Consider the following 22,127-nt stretch of genomic DNA (forward strand, 5'->3'; position numbering starts at 1 on the left):
AGATTTCCTGTAAAAACAAAACAAAACAGGTAGATGATATAGAGGATCCCTGATGTAATTCTGTTGCTAAATTTAAATTATTCAACTTGCTGCACACCCTAAATATTTTAGTTGACTATTATTTTCTGATACGATTTTTGACATCATGTTTGGAAGGAATGTCTACACCTAACCAAATGAAACTCCAAGTGACTAACAATCAATGAATTATTTATTGAGTACCTACTCTGCAATGGGCATCATGTGAGGTGCTGGACCACTATCTTAACTGCTAACACAAAATCATGGAATATTCAAATAAGTTACAAAACTTCATCCTCTTCATCATGGTGTCAACAGTCAATACTGCTCCAAAAATGTCCTCAGTTTCCCGTAATTTTACCATAACTGACACCTAGAGACAGGATGCAAAACATTCAAGTGTGAAGGATGCATGTAATGCAAATGTTCTCTTTAAAAGTGAGCAGCTATGGTTTTGATTTCCTAAAGTCGAATTGGTTTCACTTTATGAAAGTCTGAGGATTAAGTAATAAAATATCCAACATGAATTTGTGACTTTGTTTTCGGCCCAATAGCCACCCTGCTCATTATTCATTTCTTGTCAAAATTATTTTTGCGGAGCTCAAGTTAATGAAGTAATTTATATCATCTACATTCTGTATTATATCTTAAAACTAGGAAGTTTTTAATTAGGGATTAAACCAAATTTTACTAAGTGTGTGTTTATAAATAAGATTTCCATTGTCATTCTTTAAAAATGTTCTGAAGGCTATGACATTGTTTTGTTAAAAGGAACAGATATTATCTGACTTCCTTCAGAATCTTCAAGTATGTTTGAACAGTCCTACTTTCTAAAATAAAGTGTTAGACTCTGAGATGTAATAATCAATAATTTAAGAATGAAGAGGTAAGTAGATTCTTTTAAAATAACAGAATCTTTTCTAAACTTACTACCATTGATAATTGGATATGAATAAAACAAAATCTTTAATTTACTCAGGGAAGAAAACAGTTTATAAACACTGAAAGTGTCATTAGGATATCTAACTTTGGGGTTTTGTTCATTTTTATTTTGTTGGGCTAAATATTCTCAAAAACACTTCAAAATGTAGCTAAATATTTGTTTGTTTTTAGGATCTCTCAGAAAATGAAGTGGTTGGATCTTATTTCTCTGTGAAGTCTTTCTTTTGGAGGGTAATGTCTAAATCCTTTATATTAATATTTTGGTTTTGGATAGTAATTTTGAAAATTAAATATGAAATAGGAAATTCACTTTTTAAAATAGGCTCTCAGAAAAATGTATTCAATTGACTTTCTTTATTAACTTTTATTCCAAGCCATTTGAGGGACTCTTTCATTTCTTCATTTGTAAAACCTAAGAGCTTCATATACTTCATATATATTGCTTTGAAGTCAGTTCCTTGTGGGACCAAGTTTATCACAAATTCTCACCAGCTAGGGGCTCCCAGCCCTTCCAGGAAGATGATGATGCTATCTAAAGGGTCCATTCAGTTTCTTTTTTTCCCTTCTTGTAAAATCTGCTCCATCTGTTTGAGAAAAATTTACTTCCATTACAGTGATCTTATACTATATACATACTAGATAATCAGTGTTCTTTCTTTGAAAAAAAAAAAACTTATGAATTAGAAAACAGCAACTCTGCTCTTGATTTAAATAAAGAAAAAAGTGAAAATTCTACAGAGAATTTGTTTTAAATGCCATTGCAATTTAATGTTATTTATTCTTTCATGACTTCCCCATAACGAGCTCTGTCATCCTTTTTGCTCTGCTCTAATTCTGCATTATGCACAGCACGATTTATTACAAATGCACTTAGTAGTTTGCCAAGAGTTCCCTTCTTTCTTTGAAAATTCACACTTGGTACATGATTACCTAGCAATAGATATTGCAGTGAAAGTGCTACACCCGTGGGGCCTTGCCATTTGCTTTCCTTGGCTCTGAAACTGCTCATGGCTGAAAACTACCTTTCCCCTTTAGAATTTTATGACATGTTGAATGTAGTCTTTTAAGCAGACTGGTCGGCACTAGATTAAGTCGTGCATTGAGCCAGTATAAACCACATCTCTTCATCCTTTGCTTCCTTCACACAGACTTTTTTTTTTTTTGCAGCCTTTTATTGGTGAGAGCTTATTTTAATTATTAGAGCATCTTCATTTCCTTTCAGTCTACTGATGGCTGCCTTCACTGATGTTAGTCTGTCTTTGCTAAAATAATAATTTATTTGATATGTTCATACATTATTCGTGAGAACACAGAGTGACTGCTTTTGAATTGTCACATTACCTTAAGTGGAATTTGGTTTTTGGCAAAAATTTAGACTCTTTTTTCTTAAGATCCACAAATATGGTGAATTCATATACTATGCCTCTTTGCCAAGGGAGCAGAATTCAGGAGTGTTCTGTATTGAATTTGTTCTATATGCAGCCAATGTACAAACTGATCATTAGGAATGAAGCCTTGCTACCAGGATCAATTACATAAGTAATAATTTTTAAGGGTTTCCCTCCCAATGATTCTTCCAACATCTTTCCACTTTGCTACTTCCAAATTAGTATCCCATGTACCAGTACTTTCCATTTGGTTGTGTTCATCCTTAAATATTCTTTTTTTTAACCCTTAAATATTCTTTATTAACCCCTCTCAATGTCTTGAACTGTCTCATTTTAGAATAAGAAATACACCAAGTTAAAATATAACCTTTTTGTATTTGAGGTACAGTGGTCTTTTCTTCTGAGCATATGTTGAGTAACTAACAAAGTGAGTCAAAAAGAGAACCTATAGAGGTCATTTATTTTATCACTGAGGAAACTAAGGCCCAGAGAAGTAACACCATTGACTTGTTGTGTCTGAAAATGGGATGAACGATCAGGACCAGTATTTTTCTTTCTATGAATATCGTGGATATAATTGTTTAAAGCAACTGAACTGCTTTTTGGGTCAGTGATGAATACAGATGTGATGTAAAAGTAAAGCCCTTCCCTTAGTTTATCTTCATTGAGCCCCATTCAGATTCTTCTTGCATTATGTAACCCTTCTGCCCCACAGCTCCTTAACCCACTGATAGATGGATGTGTTTAAGGGCTGTGATGTTTGAGGTCCCATCTTGCAGAATCAGAAAATCAGTGATCCAGTCTACTTTGCATGAATATGATCTTTCATATTCACATTCAAAGGTCACTCCAATAACCAACCTTATTGTTCTTTCCCCAGGTAATATTTATACTGTGATTAACTTTTAGGTGAGATGTAGATGAAGGGAGGTTTTCCAGAGACATTTTCAGATATGCAGAAAACCTAAATGGTTCAGATAAAATCTTACATGAGGAGCATATGCGTGCTTTTTGAGTTTTTATCAGCTTATTTATAAGAATCAATAAATGTGTCTTGGAGACACTAAGTAAAACTGAATCCTGGTGAGATCTTGCTTAAATGTCAGGGCTACTTGGTAGGTCTTAATTTTCTTGAGAGCAAAATAATAAAAAGAAAAGACTGAAGAATACAGATGTATTCTATTTTTCCAAAGGCATAACATTTAAAATTCATCAAAACATGATATCTTAGGACACAAAACATGAAGCACTGGATATGGCAATTACCATGTTTCTCATGAAAGCAACCAACATTATGTGAAGTCACTTGGATTGCTCTAAGTCACAATTTCATTGAAGATTTTTAACTTCCATTAAAGGATGATAACTTAGTAGAATTGCTTCAAGTTCTTGGCACGTTTAAGTTTTTCTCAGTTAACTCCGTTGACCAGACATTTAGATCTTGATGACTCAGAGTTAACTGAACAAACCCTGTTATTAGAAACACTATAGTAAATTTAAGAGAAATGTTAAAATTGTGTAATTGGAGAAGGCTAGGCTATATCAAGATACCTCATATAGAAAAATGGAGAAATGGATCATCATATGGAATAGGACAAAAAGAGTGCACAGAATACAAAACAATTAGGACTTATGTCAGAGCACCATCTCATGGTAGGGTTAAATCAGAGTTTTAGGAAGGTTGAAGGAAGAAAGACCCTGCAGACACAGGAGAAGTATTCATTCTATCAAACAAGAATATTATCCTGTGCTGAAGTGATTACATTCTGAACAACTCAACCGTATATGACATACACCCAAGAAAAGTGAAGGTGTTATTTATATCTTTAGGTATGAAAGTAAGACCCTCAGAAAACAATGTATTTGTAACATTTAGATAAAAATCTCAAAAAAAAATATATGAGTCAAACCCAGGATGTAAACTTTCTTTACATCATTGGTGGAAACCAGTATATTACTTGAGCAAACCAATAGGATTACAATATATATGATAATTTTCTAATATTTTATATTTTGAGCAAACATCGTAAAAGCTTAAGAACTTTTGTTTGGCGACAGTTAAGTTTAGAGATGGTAGTTAAAGCATCTGAAGTAAACATAAATACCTTCCTGACACCATAGGTTGTTTCAAGAAGAAACAGAAATAAGAAAGAAACTTTAAGGATAAAAAACAGGAGAATTTCTCTAAGGATTATAGTGCCGTGAGTCATTTTCTAAGAAAAAGGGGATCAAAGCTTTATTATTACATGAGGCACTTGAAACTAGGCTGGACAAAGGCCTGGGAGGGTTTTCTGTAAAGGCAATCCTTCTTTGAGAGGACTGTAGAACAAATCTACTTGTTGGACTTCATCACCTAGGTGCAATTCACTAGAATAAACTCAGCAGGCAAAGGAAAAGATAGAACATGCCTGTGCCTGGGATTGAGCTAATAATTGCTCCACACTCCAGGCTTTGCAGCACAAAACAGCCCTTCTAGGCTGTCATTATCTCTTCTTTGTAGTGTCTCGTGGATCATTTGATTAAATAAAAGCATGTGCGCCTCTGTGCTGAAAATAGAGGTGAGCTGACTCCACACACAGCTATTGTAAAGACACAGTGATGTCTTTCACTCCAGTTGCACAGGGTCTGGGTCTCATTTGGAAGGATTAGGTTGTATACAGGTTATAAGTTCCAAGGTAACAAAAGCCAAGGATTATTTGCACATATCAGGGAGAAGATTAATAGGACCAAGTGGTTTTTAGCCACATGTTAAATCTAGATAGATTTTTGGGGGGCGGGGGGGTTTGCTCTGTTTTTTAAACCAGGATCTGGAATAATAGGATCTGCCTTCTATTAGTGATCCAGTTTTTCAAGGAACTGAATTAATAAACTTTAATAACCAGAATTGAAATCTAGATGTGTTCTCAATTTACGTATGAGATTCTACAATTTCACCAACCTTATTAATGTTACACCATAATTCATTATGGAGCACAGTCAACTCTCATATGCTTTACTGAACAATATAGGCTAGAGTTATTACCACCTACCAACTTTTGCTTCCTCTGAGTCCCTGAATAGATTTTCTCAATAATTTATACCCATGAACATATTTTATTTAAATAGGAGCCAAAGTATTTCAACAAATCCTGTATATTATTTCCCTTTTTTTGTTTTTGTATTATGAACTTTTTAGGCTTTGTCCAAAAGCCTAAGAAGAGATATACCAGGGAAAATCATCAATTAGGTATCAGCAACCACAGATTAAAATCTCAACCTTGCCAATCACTAATCATTTGGCTTTGAGTAGGGTATTTATCATCTCTGTGCCTCAGTTTCCTTACCTTAAAAATGCCTATTATGAAAACCACTGGAGTATGAAAACCCTAGCACCTAGTAGTTGCTCAATACATGCTTATTTCTTAGTGTATTGTCTAAACTATCTTTCAGATTGGCCGCATCTCACCCTCCCCATTGGTGTTGTCATCTCATGATAATACTACATTGTATGGAAACTGTCTAGATGCTCTAGTCATTTAATACAAATTTGTAGCTTATCATGATAATTTCCTTCTGGTATTTCTTTCTGAATCCATCTCTTGCTGTTCATGGTCTTAGTAACAAAGGGACATTTTTGGTTGCTTTCTTAGGCACAAGATTAACAGGGAAAATGGGGCAAATTTCATGGGGCAAAATTTCTGTTATTTTAGAGATATCGCTTGAAACATTACAAAAGATTAGCCCATGGGATGCAGTTAACATGATCATACTTGTTGCCTATCCATGGAACACGTATTCTTCTGGGGCCTTATCACTTCTTTGACATTGGAAACAGTCTCCAAAATATCCTGAAGCAGCAGTGTTGGGGAAATAATTCTTTCCATGATTTCTCTTGCTCTGTTTTCTTCTCTCTGCCACACTCATTAACAAAAATCTGAAACCACTCTGGCAGAGTCCATCATCATTCAATCTCTGTCCTTTATTTTTTTGACCACTTAGCAATATGCCACTAAAGAAAATGGTGGCTGGAAATTATATTGTTGCATTGGCATTTATCTTCATTGTGCTAGAAGACATTTTCTGATGGTGACTTAGGGAGCCAATACCTGTGTGTGTGTGTGTGTGTGTGTGTGTGTGTGTGTGTGTTTCAAATAATGTGTTTTTGAAAAGTAATGCTAAACGCTGATTGAAATGAGGTGTTGCTAGTGGCACAAAGCTTTCCTGTACAGCTTTGATCATTCATCTCCATCCAGACGTGCAGCAGGCCTGCTCTTCCTGTCCTGGGTTTCTGCAAAGCAGAGTTTCAGAGTACTTGTTACCAAAATGCACAAGTAAGTTTGATCATTCGGTTTGTTTATTCCTTCTGAGCTTGCATGAGCTGTGAACTCTCATGGCTGATTTACTGTCCTGAAAACCCATTCTTTATCCTAAATGCATTATACACATGAAGAGGAATTGAATCTTGAATTCCTTTTCAAGGAATAATATACATAAACTAATACTTTCTTTAAAATGCCAACTCACCCATTCTAAAATCTTACTAAGGATATATGTCATTAACTAATTGCCTCAGAATTTGAAGTTGGTATTGATACCTAATATCTTGATATTCTTTATTAAGTCTGAACTTAGATGAATATTCCTTATGAGAATGATCTCAAACTTCAGCTCATGTGAGAATCATGTGGGACACGTGTTGGAGATATATATGGGAGTAGCTCTGCTCCACAAGAACTGAATCACATCCAGGAGGTCAGGCCCACTGATTTCAACAAATTGCTGCTAAAATTTGGGAATTCCTCCTTTAAAAGTTCAAAGGTTATTTCTTCCTTTTGCAGTATTGGGTCTTTGCTTTGAAGCTAGGCTGTTTTTCCTTTTACTTCTTCCTTCTTTCTTTCTTTCCCTCCTCAAACAGAATTGTTTCAACAAGGGCATAAATGAAAACAATTATGTTACCTCAAATAACTCAAATACCTTTAGTTACCTCAAATAACTAAATCCACTTCTGATATGTTAATCTTATTGAGGGATATCTTGGATTTAATACTCCTTGCCATTTAGGTGCTCAATAAGTAATTTTTGATTGACTAATTATCAATACTTCAATTGATATATATTATTGAAGTATATCTTATGTGGAAAAAAAACCATTAAAGGAAGAAAATAATAAACAAACTTCACATAATTGTGCAGTAGGCTCCTGCTTATCTCTTTAAATTCTCCAATATCCAGGCCAACCTGCTTTCCTAATCAGTACATTTAGAAACAGGACTAGAAGGCTCTAATTAGCATATATAGTATCCATGCAAGAGGGTGGATAATGTTCACATTTATAGTAACTAATAACAGTAATTAGAACATAGGAGAGCCTTGGGTGGCTCAGTCGGTTAAGCGTCTGTCTTCAGCTCAGGTCATGATCCCAGGGTCCTAGGATCAGATCCCGGGATCCTGGGATCAGGCCCCGAGTGGGGCTCCCTGCCCAGCAGGGCATCTGCTTCTCCCTCTCCTTTTCCCTCTCCTCTCTCCCCTGCCCCTGTGTTCTCTCTCTCAAATAAATAAAATCTTGAGAACATAGGTCAGTGCCCATGACCCTTAGAACTTTTAAAGCAGGGCTTCCCACACTTGAGCATGCATCAGAATGACTCTGAGTGAGGGCGGAGTAAACCAGAGCTTCTGATTCTGTTGGTTGGGGGTGGGACTGAGGAATTTGAATTTCTAGCCAGTTCATGAGTGATGGACACCGATGCCAATGGTCTGTGGCCCACGCCATGAGAACTCTGCTATACAGAGGAAGGAAACTGAAAATAGAGCAGCAAGTGACTCAGCAAGTGCCTTGAAGAGCATTAATGCTAGTGGGTTTCAAAGTTTCTTTTTTTCTTTCTTTCTTTTTTTTTTTTTAGTTGTGGAAGTTCATTTGTCAGCATCCCTTCAATGAGCTCCCTGAAACTTTGATTTAAAAAATTAATAAACGTGCTAAAGGGCTATCTTAAGAAGGTTAAATCTTTTTTTGTTTATGAAATATACTATTTTCTATTTAGGCCCCCCGAACATAGACACCCCTGGTCCCTCCTTAACTTCCCGCCCCTCCACACACACTCTTACTACTCTTAACAGTGCTCTTACTACATTTGGAGCTCTGGAGCACAGTCTGGGGAACGATAGGTAAGAAATGAGGCCCAGAGAGGGAGCAACATGCCTAAGTCACATAGCAATTGCTAGAAAGATGCAAATGGGTCCTTATGTTAAGTCACTGTCTCTCCTAGTGCTGGTAGTGTCAGATTATATCTTCCTCCTCTATACCTTATAATTTTATTTCAAATTCCTACTCTTCACACTTAGACTAAATATTTATTTCATGACTATGCAGTTAATCAAGTCTCAAATGAGTGAAGGAGCACTTCTTTTTAAAGAAGTATCATTTTTACCAAAAAAAAAAAAATATTGAAGACAGAAAAATTCCTTTTAAAATGATACTTGGTTAGTATTCCTTTGAGAACCCCCTTTTCCTTTTAACCTTTTATGCAGATTACCTTAATTCCCACATTCATTGACCCCATATGTGTACAGAAATATTCTCTCTCGCCCTCTCCCTTGGCTTTCCAACTCATTTTAGGAATGTTCTTTTAGGCTATAGGAAAGCATTTTGTGACTAATGGCAGTAAGTAAAGCCTCCATTAAGTTCATTTTATTTCTGTGGAAGCATGGAGGATCCCATGGAAAGCATCCTTTCTCCTTCCCACCCTGTAAGTAAAGTTCTTGTCCTCATGTGAGAAATGTAAGGAGGGGGCATGGTACCATCCAAGAAGTTAACTTAGCATTGCTACTTGGAAGTGCCCCATAGCCTAGATTGTACCCACATCTAATTTGATTGAGTGCACCAGGTATGACTTCTACGTCTAGAGTACCTAGAAAATGTTATTAAGTCTATCCAGCAGCAAGCTGAAATATTGTAAGTATGAATACATGTGCTTGTATAATAGAAAAGTAGAAGGTGATTTCGTGTATTAACCATGCAGGAAAATCTAAACTAGTTTCAAATATAACAACTCACTTACCTGGAATATTATAGGAACCTTAGGAACATTATACTTAAATCATGATTACTTTTAAACCTAGGAGAGAGTCTCTACCCCAAAGAGCAATATTGGGAGAAGTTCAAGGATAAAGGTCAGAAATACAGGGTTCTAGGCACAAATCCAACACCTATTAGCCCCAACCACACTGAGTCTCAAATTTCTTATCATTAAAATGGAAATAGCAGGCCTTGTCTTCCTACTTCAGAGAGTTTTAGTGGAAATCAAGTGATATAATGCACACATACACACTTTGAATTCTACAGCTCCATGTAAATGGGTTGTTATTAAGTCCTTGGCCTTTGCTAAGATAATTATTTCTTCTTACTTACCAAAAATTCACTTTTTTCTTTCCTCCTTTGCCACTCATATTCCTTAACAAAACCTTCAGACCCGAAGTTTAGAATCTGTTTCTCTAGAGCCTGTAGTTGGAGGCAATCTCCAGAGCAGCAGAAGTGGTCAGATAGAAAGATAGATAGATAGAGAAATAGATAGAGTAAGAGATAGAGAGATAGATATAGATAGATGATAGATAGATAGATAGATAGATAGATAGATAGATAGATAGATAAAAAATACAGTTATCTATTGCGTTGTATATTAATAAGTAGCTTGAAATCTTAGAACCCCTTCAAGGTCACTTGGTGCAATAAACTTTTTTAATCTGAGAAGTCCTTGATTCAAATAAAATCCAATGTAGAAACTCAATGTGTAAAACAGATGAGAGCAGAGGGACTCCAGCTGACGTGGGTCATGGAACCTGTGGAAGTTACAGGTGCTCTGTGAAAGTCCATTGCACCCAGGACACACTTGAATACTGTTCTTGTTGCTCACAGAGATGAGGGGTGTGTAGGCACAGTCCTGTGTTGATGTTGATAACGCAGAGCCACCAGGCAATGTTGTTTTAAATTTGCTGATCATTAAGGCAAGGGAATAGGCAGTGTGATTTAGAAAGATTTCCATTAAAATGTTCAAATATAAAAAGTATTGTCTTTTGAAGAATGTAGTTCTCATTCTTCTAATAAAAGCAACCTGAAATGCATTACTTTTGATAATGATAGATAAAAATGGCTATAGCATTGGTGTGAAATGAAAAAAACCCCAGGAATTGAAAGTGAGAAAGGGAGGTCTACAAAATAGGCTATAACTTTATAATGCTAATGTAGAAGGAATTGGGCTGAAAGTGGAGTTAATCTATAATTTAGAAATGGAGTACTCTGAGATGGAAAGACATGTTGAATTCCTTCATGAAATGATTGTAAGTGAAGAAAACATGCTTGACAATACGAAAGAAACAGCAGTTTTTATAGGACTGCTTGGTTCTGAATCCAAATTGAAAAAAAATTAACATTTTAGCTACTTTGATTTGTTGTGTGTGCTGTTTAGCTCAAAGAGATCATGTAGCCATTTCTGGGAGGCTTCCTAATTTTCAAAAATTGTGACTTCATTCCCTGGCTTGAACATTGTGATTTAGAATTGAGCATAATAAAAATTATTAAGGAGAATGTTCAAGTACTAGAATGAGAAGTAATTTCAGAAACATACCTGCCAATATAAATCACATGTGTAATTTTAAAAATTTGTGATGCAAGTTTCAGCATAAGTGAGACACCTCACATGGGTGTATTGATTTCATTTTCTGTTCTACAGTACCTTGTCTAGTGGGCTGAAACTCCATTGTCTCCTAAGATAGCAATAAAGAAGTTTTTTAATTGTCTGAACAGAACTCGTTACTAATCTCACAACTAAAACCCACTAGTAAAACCAACTTATAACATGAAAAGGATTTTTTAAAAAACCATTACTAATTAAAAACTAAATATAACAGTGCAGATGATATAAATGCCTTTGGTATTTATAATATTTATTTTTCACATATTTGACACTGGCATATTTGACCATAGGCAAATATTCTCTGATATTCTTGAAGTATCTACATAATATGATTTTAAGAGTTGGAAAACTAGACTTTGCTTTGAGTCTTCACCTCTTCTACACCTTAAATTTATGAGATGATAATTTCACATTTATAAATGGTTTTATAATTTAAATAATAATCTGTAAATTATTTTTATCTTTTTAAAATTGTAACTACCTGCTTTTTTATTTTTAAAATTTTTTCACAGGAGAAAGGGTAATGCCAAATGAGGCATTTAGTTTAAAATTCAGTAGGCTAACTCTGTTTTCCTTTACCAAAAGTTTCAGACCCAAAGTTTACGTCTATCAGACGTACACAGAAAATCGCAGCTTTGGAGAGGAATAGTCAGCATCACATTGATTGAGGGACGAGACCTCAAGGCAATGGATTCAAATGGGTTGAGTGACCCCTACGTGAAGTTCCGGCTTGGGCACCAGAAGTACAAGAGCAAGGTAACCACATCTCTTTTGTGTTCCTCTCAGTATTTGGAAGGCAGTGGTTGGTTGGTTAATAGACATGCTTTGGAGAAGAAAACACTAGATGCTTTTTTAAATGCTTAACAGAACTTCTTTTGAACATCATGTCAGCAAAGCAGACCAATAACTGAACTATTGCATTTCTTACTTAATGTGCTCTGTGACCTTGCATAAACTACTTCCTGTCTCAATTTCTTTATCTATAACACAATAGTTGAAAGTATCTCTTTAAAAAAAAAAAAAGCTGGAACAAACCTATGTTGATGCCTGCACATAAAGTGCTCAAGAGTGTTGGTTACTATTATTATTACAGTTAGTATTGGTATCAGTTCTGCAAATAGCATTATTTAACCTCCCGTAAAAATCTTTATACGTAACTCTAAAACATTTTCTTCCAACAGACTTGCACCAATGCAGATTGCAAGATTTTTCTCTCTTATTTATTTAGAAAACAAAGGGCCAAATTCCTGCTGACCATACTAGCAGTGTGTCATGGGGCAGGTTACTCCATGCCCCAATTTCCCCATCTGTAAATATGAGAATTAAAATAATAACTACTGGGGGGATCCCTGGGTGGCTCAGTGGTTTCGCACCTGCCTTTGGCCTAGGGCGCGATCCTGGAGTCCCAAGATCGGGTCCCGCGTCGGGCTCCGGCATGGAGCCTGCTTCTCCCTCTCCTCTGCCTGTGTCTCTGCCTCTCTCTCTCTCTCTGTCTATCATAAATAAATAAAAATAAATAAATTTAAAAAAATAATAACTACTGAAAATAATAAAGTTATTGAGAAGATTGAATAAATACATGTCATCCACATCGAGGGCTTGTTTTGCACTGCCTTGTCCATAATAAATACTCAATAAATGGTAGTAGCTGAAAGAGTGGCAGCAGTAATAATAAGTATATTGTGTAATAACAATTATATTAGAAATAATAATATATTAAATAATCCTATTAGTATAATTATTGATAGAAGTAATGATAGTAAAGGTCATAGTGGTCATAGCTATATTGGGGGTACAATATATTGGGTTATCGAAATATAACCTTTATGGGGCACGTGTCTGGCTCAGTCAGAAGAGCACACAGCTCTCAATCTTGAGGTGGTGAGTTTGAGCCCCACACTGGGTGTAGAGGTTACTTAAATAAATAAATAAAAACTTAAAAAAAAAAAAAAAAAACAAGTACAACCTCTTTAATGGCCAGCTTTGCTGTATGGTAGTCATCACTTGGAACAAGTCATCACATCTGTCTTGTATTAAAAATCACATTCTACTTTGATGGGGATATCTCACTTTGACATTATCATTTTCAAGAACTTTTGATAAATTGCCTACCTGTGTTCCTTCTTGCACTGGAAGTTTTCATCAGTAACCAGGTAGTTAGAAACATCACAGAGCTGATTCGTTAGTAGGCAGTGAGAACTGCTTGCAGGCTGATTGGCTACCTTATTGAGTGCCCACATGGAGAGGGAAGGCATCACTTCTGACCTGAAGGAAATCATGTAGGGAAGATAATCCTAAAAAAGGAAACTGAAAAATTAGACTCTTAATGGCCAAATAAGTAAGACAGACCATTCTCCCAAAATACCATAGAAGTGTATCTGAGCCCAATAATGAGAGATTTGAATTATCATAGGATCCATCTAGTGCCATCTTTTTTTCTTCTATGCACTTAATAACATATTTTAAAGAAACTACTGATTCCAAAAATAGGTACCTATGACCACTTCTATCTTGTCCTTTATCAATTAACATCATTTCCCTGTTCTGGTAGGCTTAAAACATTACTTATTTTTATAGTTCTGCTCTTTAGGTGTGAAATATGAAACCCAGCTATGGACACGTGTCTCTCTTTGCTCTTTGTTTCCATGATATATTGCTGATTAATTTCAGATTATGAACTTTAAAAATTGTGATTCATTTGTATTACCTTTGCACATAACATACTTCATTGCTTTCAAAGTCTTTACATCTGAAGATCTCGGTCTCTTATACATTCAGAAGAGAAAAGGCCACTGTCTGACCTCTTGCTAAAAAGAAAGACTAGGGAAACAAATATGAATGTTGTTTAACCCACTGGTGAACGAAATTTCAAAGCACATCAGTATGAGTCACTTTATTCATTGATATCTTATCTGGATTATGTGCGGTTACAAAATTGTACTTCTGATATCTATCTTGTATTTGCAATGTAGAGATTATACACACACATTCGTATTAATTCACAAACATTTTTGACATATTGTTTTAGGGAAAGAGACCCGAAACTCTAATCAAAGACCTGAGTCACAGTCTAGATACTGTAACATCAGTGACATAAATTCTAGGTCTCATTTTCTCCAGATATAAAATGGGGATGAAACATCAATGCTATAATTCTAATATAAATGTTTGCCTGACCAACCCAAAGTTACTTGCTCTTTCCTCCTACTCCCATAGATCTTTATTGTGTAGTTTTTATTCATGTATTCGGCTCAGAATTCTCATGTGTGTGGGGAATAAAGGGGGAAAAAACCCTGGAAATCCACATCTTCCATTATTATGAAATGACAGACTGCAAGTTATGTCTTTGTGCATTAACTGGTTATGTAAAATAAATGCTAGTATCAAAGTGAGCTATTTCACTTATAGACTATTTGCCTTTTCTGTATAATTCATATGTCTCATCTCTTATTCAAGATGATGAAGGGGTGCCCTTTGGTTTTCAGGACATATCCTTGAGGGTTCCTTCAGATGATAGGCATTAAAGATGCTAGAGATTTAATGACTCATTTCCATCATTTCTGGAAGCTTTTGTTCAAATCTCACACATGCTTTTCTAGGTAGTACCTTACTTTTTATTTAAGGCCCCAATTTAAAAATTTTTAAATAGCTGATATTAATGAGACAATAATTACTTTTTGGTTTTCCAGATTATGCCAAAAACTTTGAATCCTCAGTGGAGGGAACAATTTGATTTTCATCTCTATGAAGAAAGAGGCGGAATCATTGATATCACTGCTTGGGACAAAGACGCTGGGAAAAGGGATGATTTTATCGGCAGGTTTGTATGATCTGGTATTTTTGGTTCACTCTAGAGAGGGTGAATGTTGTTAAAGGGATCTGGTTATTGTCATTGATCTTTACCCTTTTGAAGGAAGGGATCTGACCATGGTAAAGCAACGCTTGGGTAAAGTGAAAAAGATTTGAAGACTGACCAGTAGGTGGCAGTTTTGACCAGTTGATGGACAGGCTATATGATTTGATATCTCAAAATTTTCTCTCCAGATGTCAGAACATTGTATGTGCAAGTTATGGGAATTGAGAAAGAGGAATCTCATTTGATGCAAGATACTTAAACAAGTAAACAAAGGGCATAGACCTTGTCTGTAAAGGGAGCTGAGATAGTATTACTTTTCACGAAGTATATTGTGAGACCATAAAATGCATTGTTTCCTATAACTCCCTACAAGGTAGAGAATCTTTATAATCTCTTAGGAGTTCATAAATCTGTAGAGTTCTCAAGTTTTAGTGATGGAAACATGTAAGTGAGGCAGATCCATGTCAGTCTAAGAATACAGGGAAGAAAGGAGTATTTTGAGGCCTAATGACATCTCTCCACAAAGACAAGGTTATTTTGAGTGGCTGCTTGAATTATATGAATTATTTTCTTGCTTTGAAATCTATTTCTATGTTTTGATATGTATGTGCCTTTGTAATAAAACACAATGAACCCCTCCAATACCAAATTAAAGCATGGTGTACAGAATAATTTGTTAGTTTAGAATAGTCTTAACTTCACTGTAGTTCACATGAATTCCAGTTCCCTAAACAATCAACCTGAAGAAATGCATACATACTAATAATAATCAAGGGGATTTCATGCTAGAAAAGCAAGAACAGGAATCCATCCCAACATGTTTATCTCCTTGTTTTTGTTGTTGTTGTTATTCTGATATACATATATTTTAAACAATAGTTTTCTTTATAGGATCATGAAGGGAGAGGTTAAAGATTAGCTTCTTTTAACCCATGATGTTTTTTACTTATAAGACAAAATGGAAAAAAAAAAAAAACTATTGTAACCTAAAACTGTGTTATATTTCAGCCCGTTTAAAAGGACAGGCCTTCTTTACATATTTTTTCTCTCTAGAAAAACACTATTTTCAGAGTTTCCTTCAAGTTCCATCTTGTTCTCCTGGGGATACATCATCAGTTTAAGTAGCTTAAGTATACATCTGTTAATACACTAAATACATTTCATTATGATTGTATGTCTATGTTTCTGTCTCCCTCAACATGCTATGAGCTCATTCAAGTAGGTGCTGTCGAGATGTTCCTTGAATAATTAATTCATTTTCATAATTTATAGCAACATTAGCCATATTTGGTAACCATAAGAGAATCAGAAGGACTGTCAGGTGTAACTTGCTACCTCGGTCTCCTTACTTTACATTCATTCTTTCTTATATTAGTAAGATAAGGAAATAATTGCTACAATGTGCTGCCTTCCTGTACTTCTGGGTCCATATCACATGAAGTACATCTTCTCCCTTTTCCTATTGTTTTCCCATAATAACAGATGTCCTTTTATGTATTTTTTCTTTGAAAATAATTTCCGAATTTGGAAATTATGACAGTTTCTCTGACCATCTGGTACTGATCTTTCCCTTTTCTTCACCTGATAATATTATGAATTTTTCAAGGGCATGGCTAATTATATTATGGAAATGGTTGACAGAGAGGTGGACCTGTTTATCCCATCTCACCTTATTTCTCTGGGTTTATCCATAGTTCAGCAAGTTTTGAGAGAGCAGTAACAGCTGGCTGATCTGAAGAAAATAGGGGTTGTTCTAGACAACTGAGGGAGCTAAGGAAGTCTACAAAATTTGAGAGAGAAGAAAACCATTTTTGGAACTTTGTAGTTGGTGAGCATGTGGAGGTGCTAGGCAAGTGGCGTGCCTGAGTGGGAATGGAAGCTTTGTGCCCTTTCCCCATACCTTGCCTGGGTATCTCTTCCATCTGGCTGTTCCCGAATTATCTCCCTTTATAATAAACTAGTAATGTGGTTGGATGTGTATTCTCCCTTTTTATTTTTTCTAGATGTTGGAGGTGTTACTGCCTACGTATAGTTTCTGGGCTTTGCCTGGATTGTTAGACAAGTTGTTTATATTCATGGTTATTACACAGGAGAACCCAGCAAGCAGAATCAAGGAGCCCTGGGCCCTATCACCTGTGTTATCCTGATGGGTACAACTTTATGCTCTGCTTTCCAGTATCTTGGTTGTATTAAAACTGACTTGAGTGATGAGTTCAAATGCTACCACTAAAGAGTTAATAGGGGTTTTTTAAACTCCTTTATTTTGAATGACTGACTTTTATTTCAAGTTACATTTTTCTCTAAATATAATAAAAACTTACCTGGCATCAGCCTCACTTTTTGAAAAATCCTTTTTTGGTCATATGCCCAAACATAATGGCTTATAAAAGCAATTTGAGCCAAAAAAAAACCTTAAGATACACAAGAGTACAGGTGTAGATAAGATGACTCCTAGGACAGCTTTGGACTATCAGTTGAAGCCCCTTTATATAATAAAGGGAGTTACTATAAAATTTTGAAGTAATAACAAATGTTCAGTAAAACCTTTTTGTATACTAACTGCTAATTTAACCAAGATGTCTGTTGCAGAACAAGGAAATGACTATGGTAAATAATTTCAAATCTATTCAGTGTCCAGATATCACTAGAAATGCTAGATTCCTAACTTTGTGCCTATTAAATTGTACTTTAAACACATCCTACCACTGAAAAGCAAGGTATTATTGCATCTAAGTGGTAGGCAGAGTAAAGTGTTTCTGTGAAGATTGGGTGGTAATGGTGGAAATAATGTAGATTGTAATAGAATTCCTTGGTTCCTAGAGCAGCGTAGATGGGAATTGACTTCAATTCCATTAAGTGAGAGTTCTAGAAGTAAAGTAGCAAGAGTAAGCTCATTGTGGTCCTCTGCCTTGTTTTGCAAGCTATCATTGCACCATTGCATGTCCTATTAACTTTTTATTATTTGTTTAGAGATATTTGTTACATGTAACTAATGTAAATTTAAGGTGTACAGCAGTTGATTCGATACATTTATATATGCTGATATGATTGTCATTGAAGCTCTAGTAAGCACCTCTATCACATCCCATAATTCTTTTTTGTGATGAGAATAATTAAGATCTGTCTTTATTAATTTAAAAATTAGAAACTATTCTGGGAGTTGGCCAGTGGTTGGTGAGTAAATTTAAAGTTGGCCATGAAGGATAATACTGTCCCTTCAATAGCTAATTACTTTTTTTAAGGATACTATCTAAATTCAATCCTAAATATGAGAATGCTTGTATGGATTGGATTATCTACATAGACTAGCCTGTTGTGTTAGAGTTTTGTTATTGTCCCACTTTATTTTCCAGTTTGGGCTCCATATAATGATTTTTGAAAATGTATTTTGTAAAAATATGCTCAATAACAGGGTTTTTTTTTTTCATTATAAAGACAAGGCTAAAAAAAAAGACAAGGCTGTGAAGGAAAAGGCCACTTGCAAATTTGGAGTGTTGATATCAAGTGAAAAATATTTAATACTGAACACTACCCGCTGCCATTCTCATTTGAACCCACGCAGTCAGGCTTATGCCCCCAGCAATCCACCAGAACTGTTCTTGTCAAGGTCACCTGTGACCACCAAGTTGTTAAATACAACAGCCAATTTTCAATCTTCATCTTACCTGACTCAGCAGCAGTACTGGGCTTGGCTGATTGCTTCCTTACCTTAAAACACGTTTGTCACTTGGCTTCAAGAACACCAGATCTTTGTTTTTCTTTTACCTCATCACCTCTTTCTTCATGGTCTCATTCACAGACTTTTCCTCATCTCCCTCCTGTTTTAGCTCTGGAGAGCCTCAGGGCCCACTCCTTGGGCATCTTCTCCATCTACACCTGCTCCTGTACTGTCTCCATCTACTTTTCTACTTTCCATACTGTCTGAGATTGATAATGACAAACAGCTCCACTTCCTAACCCTTCTCTGAGCTCCAGATTCCGGGCCATCTGCCTGCTAGATATCTCCACTAGAATGTCGATAGACTTCTCCAGTTTAGCAGGTCCAAAGCCAAATTTCTGACCCTCTATATCCCCAAATCTGCTCTTCCTTTCAAATTCTCCCTTATTTGTTGATAATGCCAAAAAACCATGGAGTCCCATTTGCTTCCTTTCTTTCTCAGACTCTTATCAAATCCATTAGCAACCTACCAATTTTTCCTTCAAAATATACTCAGAATCCACTCCAGTCAGTATCTTGATCTTTATAATTCCGATTGAAGCCAGCATCAGCTCTCATGTGGACAATAGCCATAGCCTCCTGTTCTTCTTTGCACATAACACAAAATAATTTAACTCCTCTGCTCAAAACCCTTCAGTTTTTTCCCATCTTACTCTGGGCAAAACCTGGGTAAATCCTTAGAGTGGCCTATAGTGCCTCATGTGATCTATCCCTGTTAGCACTCTGCCTTGACCTTCTGTGCTCTGTCCCTCCCTCCCTCTGCCTCTGTTCCAGCCTCTTTGCTCTTCCTCAGGCACACCAGACACCCCCCTACCTCATGACCTTCCCCTCCATCTGTAACGCTCTCTCTTAGGTATCCACCTGGCCTGCTTCTTTACTTTCTTAGGTCTGTGTTCAAATGTCACATCAGGGTGGGGAGCATCCATACAGACCCTATTTTAAATCCAAATCCCCTTTCTTTGACATTCCCTTTCCCCTATCCTGCTCTGCTTTTCTCCATAGAAGTAATCACCATTTGACATGTATGCATTTCACTTACTTATTTTATCATTTGTTTCCCACCACTGGAATGTAATCTTCATGAGGGCAGAGATTTTTGAGTGTTTTGTTTTTGTTCACTGTCCCACCCCAATGCTTAGAAAACTATATGGCATATGAGAGGTGTTTAGTAAATATTTGCCAGATTTTAACTTAACGACCTGAAGTTTGATTTAATCCTGGAAATTGTGGCTCTTCCTTCTCTTAGTTGACCCTTGATTGATGTGAGCTTGAACTGCACACATCCTTTATACACAGGTTTTTTTCAGTAAATACAGTACTGGAAATGTATTTTCTCTTATGATTTCCTTAATGACATTTTCCTTTCTCTAGCCTTCTTTACTGTAAGAATGTAATATATATATTACATACGAAATATGTGTTAATCATCTATTCATGTGATCAGTATGGCTTCTGGTCAACAGTAGGCTAACAGTAGTTAAATTTGGGGGGAGTCAAAAACTATACACAGAAGTTCAATTGTGCAGAGGGTTGGTTCCCCCTGCCACTATATTGTTCAAGGGTGCACTGTAAATATATAATTTGACAATAGGTGTTAATGCAAAGGCAATTAGAACAACACGACTTAGTGGCAGGTACAAAATGTCAGTGTATTTCTATATAACTCATAAAGGGAGAATTAATGAGTTAGAGTGTGAAAGTATCTGAGTAATACTTTAAAAAATACTCAAGTATTGCATTTTCTTTAAAAAGCCTATACATTTACCAAGATACTTATAACTTCACCATTATAATAGCCATGGAGTTAATGCCCTCTGGTAAATTTTACACAAAAATAATTTTCCCATGAGTAGAAAGAAATAATGATATGGGGATACCTGAGTGGCTCAGTGGTTGAGTGTCTGCCTTTCAGTTATGACCCTGGGGTCCTGGCATCAAGTCCCACATCAGGCTCCCAGTAGGGAGCCTGCTACTCCCTCTGCCTATGTATCTGCCTCTGTCTCTCATGAATAAGTAAAAAAAAAAAAAAGGAAAAAAACCCGCAATAATATCAATGTCCTACGATGAATAAGGCACTATTATATTAGCTCAATATGAGGGGATAACAAGAGTGGGTCATATTATGTCAGCTTTGCAGATGCAAAAAGTGAGGAGGAAGGAGATTTAGAGGTTGCTCAGCTAGAATGAATCTGAGGGTGATTGAGTGAGATTCAAATCCAGAACTCCAGACTCTAAAGTCCACATGCCTTTTACTTTGGTCTTGTATTCAAAATGCTCTGAAGCCATTAAGTGCCCAATAAAATGCCAAAGAATCAGTAAACCGACTTAGGTGGTACACACAATAGTGCAAGTTTGAGCAACAAATTTTACCTGTCGCTGAACTATAAACTATCAAGTGAAGGTGAAATAATGTTAATCTGCATGTAATTATTTAACTTTCTGATCACCTGCATTTTGGCAGGCAAGACGGACTGCCACCTTTACGATAATCAGCTAATAAATCCTCATGATTGTTACACTTTTATGCAGAGCAGTAATCTGAACAAATTGGCTGCTGACAGCTGCGGTAAATTGCCAAGAATGAGTGCTGTCAGAGAACAAGTTGTTTTTATGAACGTGCAGAATGAGTAAATCCTGTGTCAAGCAATTTTATTCAGTTGGAGTTATTTGCAATCCAATATAGCAAGATTTATAACATTATTTATTAGTGTGCAAAATGCTTGTTTATCTTTAAAGTGGCATTGATTTGGGGTACATATATTTTAGGTTGGTGAATTGCTACCGACTTTATTTGTTGTCTTGTTATGAGGGCTGAGGCATTGGTTCTGCCCATGACAACAAAGTGCTACAGATGTAAGCGTCGCTGGAGAGCTCTATTTCAACAAAATTTTTGTTAGTGATGTTTGATTAGAAAAACTTATTCCAAATGGGCAAGTTCTGGATAAAGAACAAATGCTTCCAAATTCTACAACCATAAAAATAAATCTGCGACTCTGTGTGTAATGCCGCTGGAAAGAGAATGTGGGATGTGTACATGGAGTTTGGCAAATGGGGAAAACAACCTTTGACTTTGGATAGTAACCAAATTAATGTTCTCTGAAGGTTGAAGGTCATTGCATTGAACACTCTGCAGTCCTGATTTGCAACATTTCTTATTTGTGATACCAATTCTCCAATGACTCTTACTTCCTGCATAGAATGGAAACAATCCTCCTGCATTAGGAATTTGAAAGCACGAAGACAGCTAGTCAGAAAATTCTAAACTGAAGAGAGTTTTTTCATGAAATCATTATATTTCACCATTTTTCTTACTAAGGATTGAGTGAAATATTTCATTAGGGAGATCGACAATATTTAAGGAGAGAATGGAATGTGTCATTGATTCTCATCTTGGTTTTTCATAAAATCAACCCAAGCCAAATATATTAAGATTTCAATCTATTTTCTTTCATGGGTTGCTATTCCTTTTTTCTGAAGATTTCTTGCGACAGTTTATACTCAATGCAGTGTTGCTTATACAGTGGGCAGTTTCCAAA

At 35.9% G+C, this 22,127-nt stretch overlaps 1 protein-coding gene across 18 annotated transcripts in view; it reads left to right on the forward strand.

Moving 5' to 3' along the window:
* The window catches only part of MCTP1 (multiple C2 and transmembrane domain containing 1), a 527,670-nt gene that overhangs the window by 313,951 nt on the left and 191,592 nt on the right, over positions 1–22,127 (forward strand). For 10 of the 18 annotated variants that reach the window (XM_072791100.1, XM_072791166.1, XM_072791128.1 and 7 more), the window contains 4 exons: positions 1,135–1,194; positions 6,584–6,661; positions 11,603–11,773; positions 14,707–14,837. In XM_072791100.1, coding sequence (XP_072647201.1) covers positions 1,135–1,194; positions 6,584–6,661; positions 11,603–11,773; positions 14,707–14,837 — 440 coding nt within the window. The remainder of the gene's footprint in view (positions 1–1,134; positions 1,195–6,583; positions 6,662–11,602; positions 11,774–14,706; positions 14,838–22,127) is intronic. The other 8 variants (XM_072791111.1, XM_072791131.1, XM_072791137.1 and 5 more) reach the window with 2 other exon arrangements.

Source organism: Canis lupus, chromosome 2 (genome assembly GCF_048164855.1).
Source record: "Canis lupus baileyi chromosome 2, mCanLup2.hap1, whole genome shotgun sequence".
Lineage (NCBI taxonomy): Eukaryota > Metazoa > Chordata > Mammalia > Carnivora > Canidae > Canis > Canis lupus.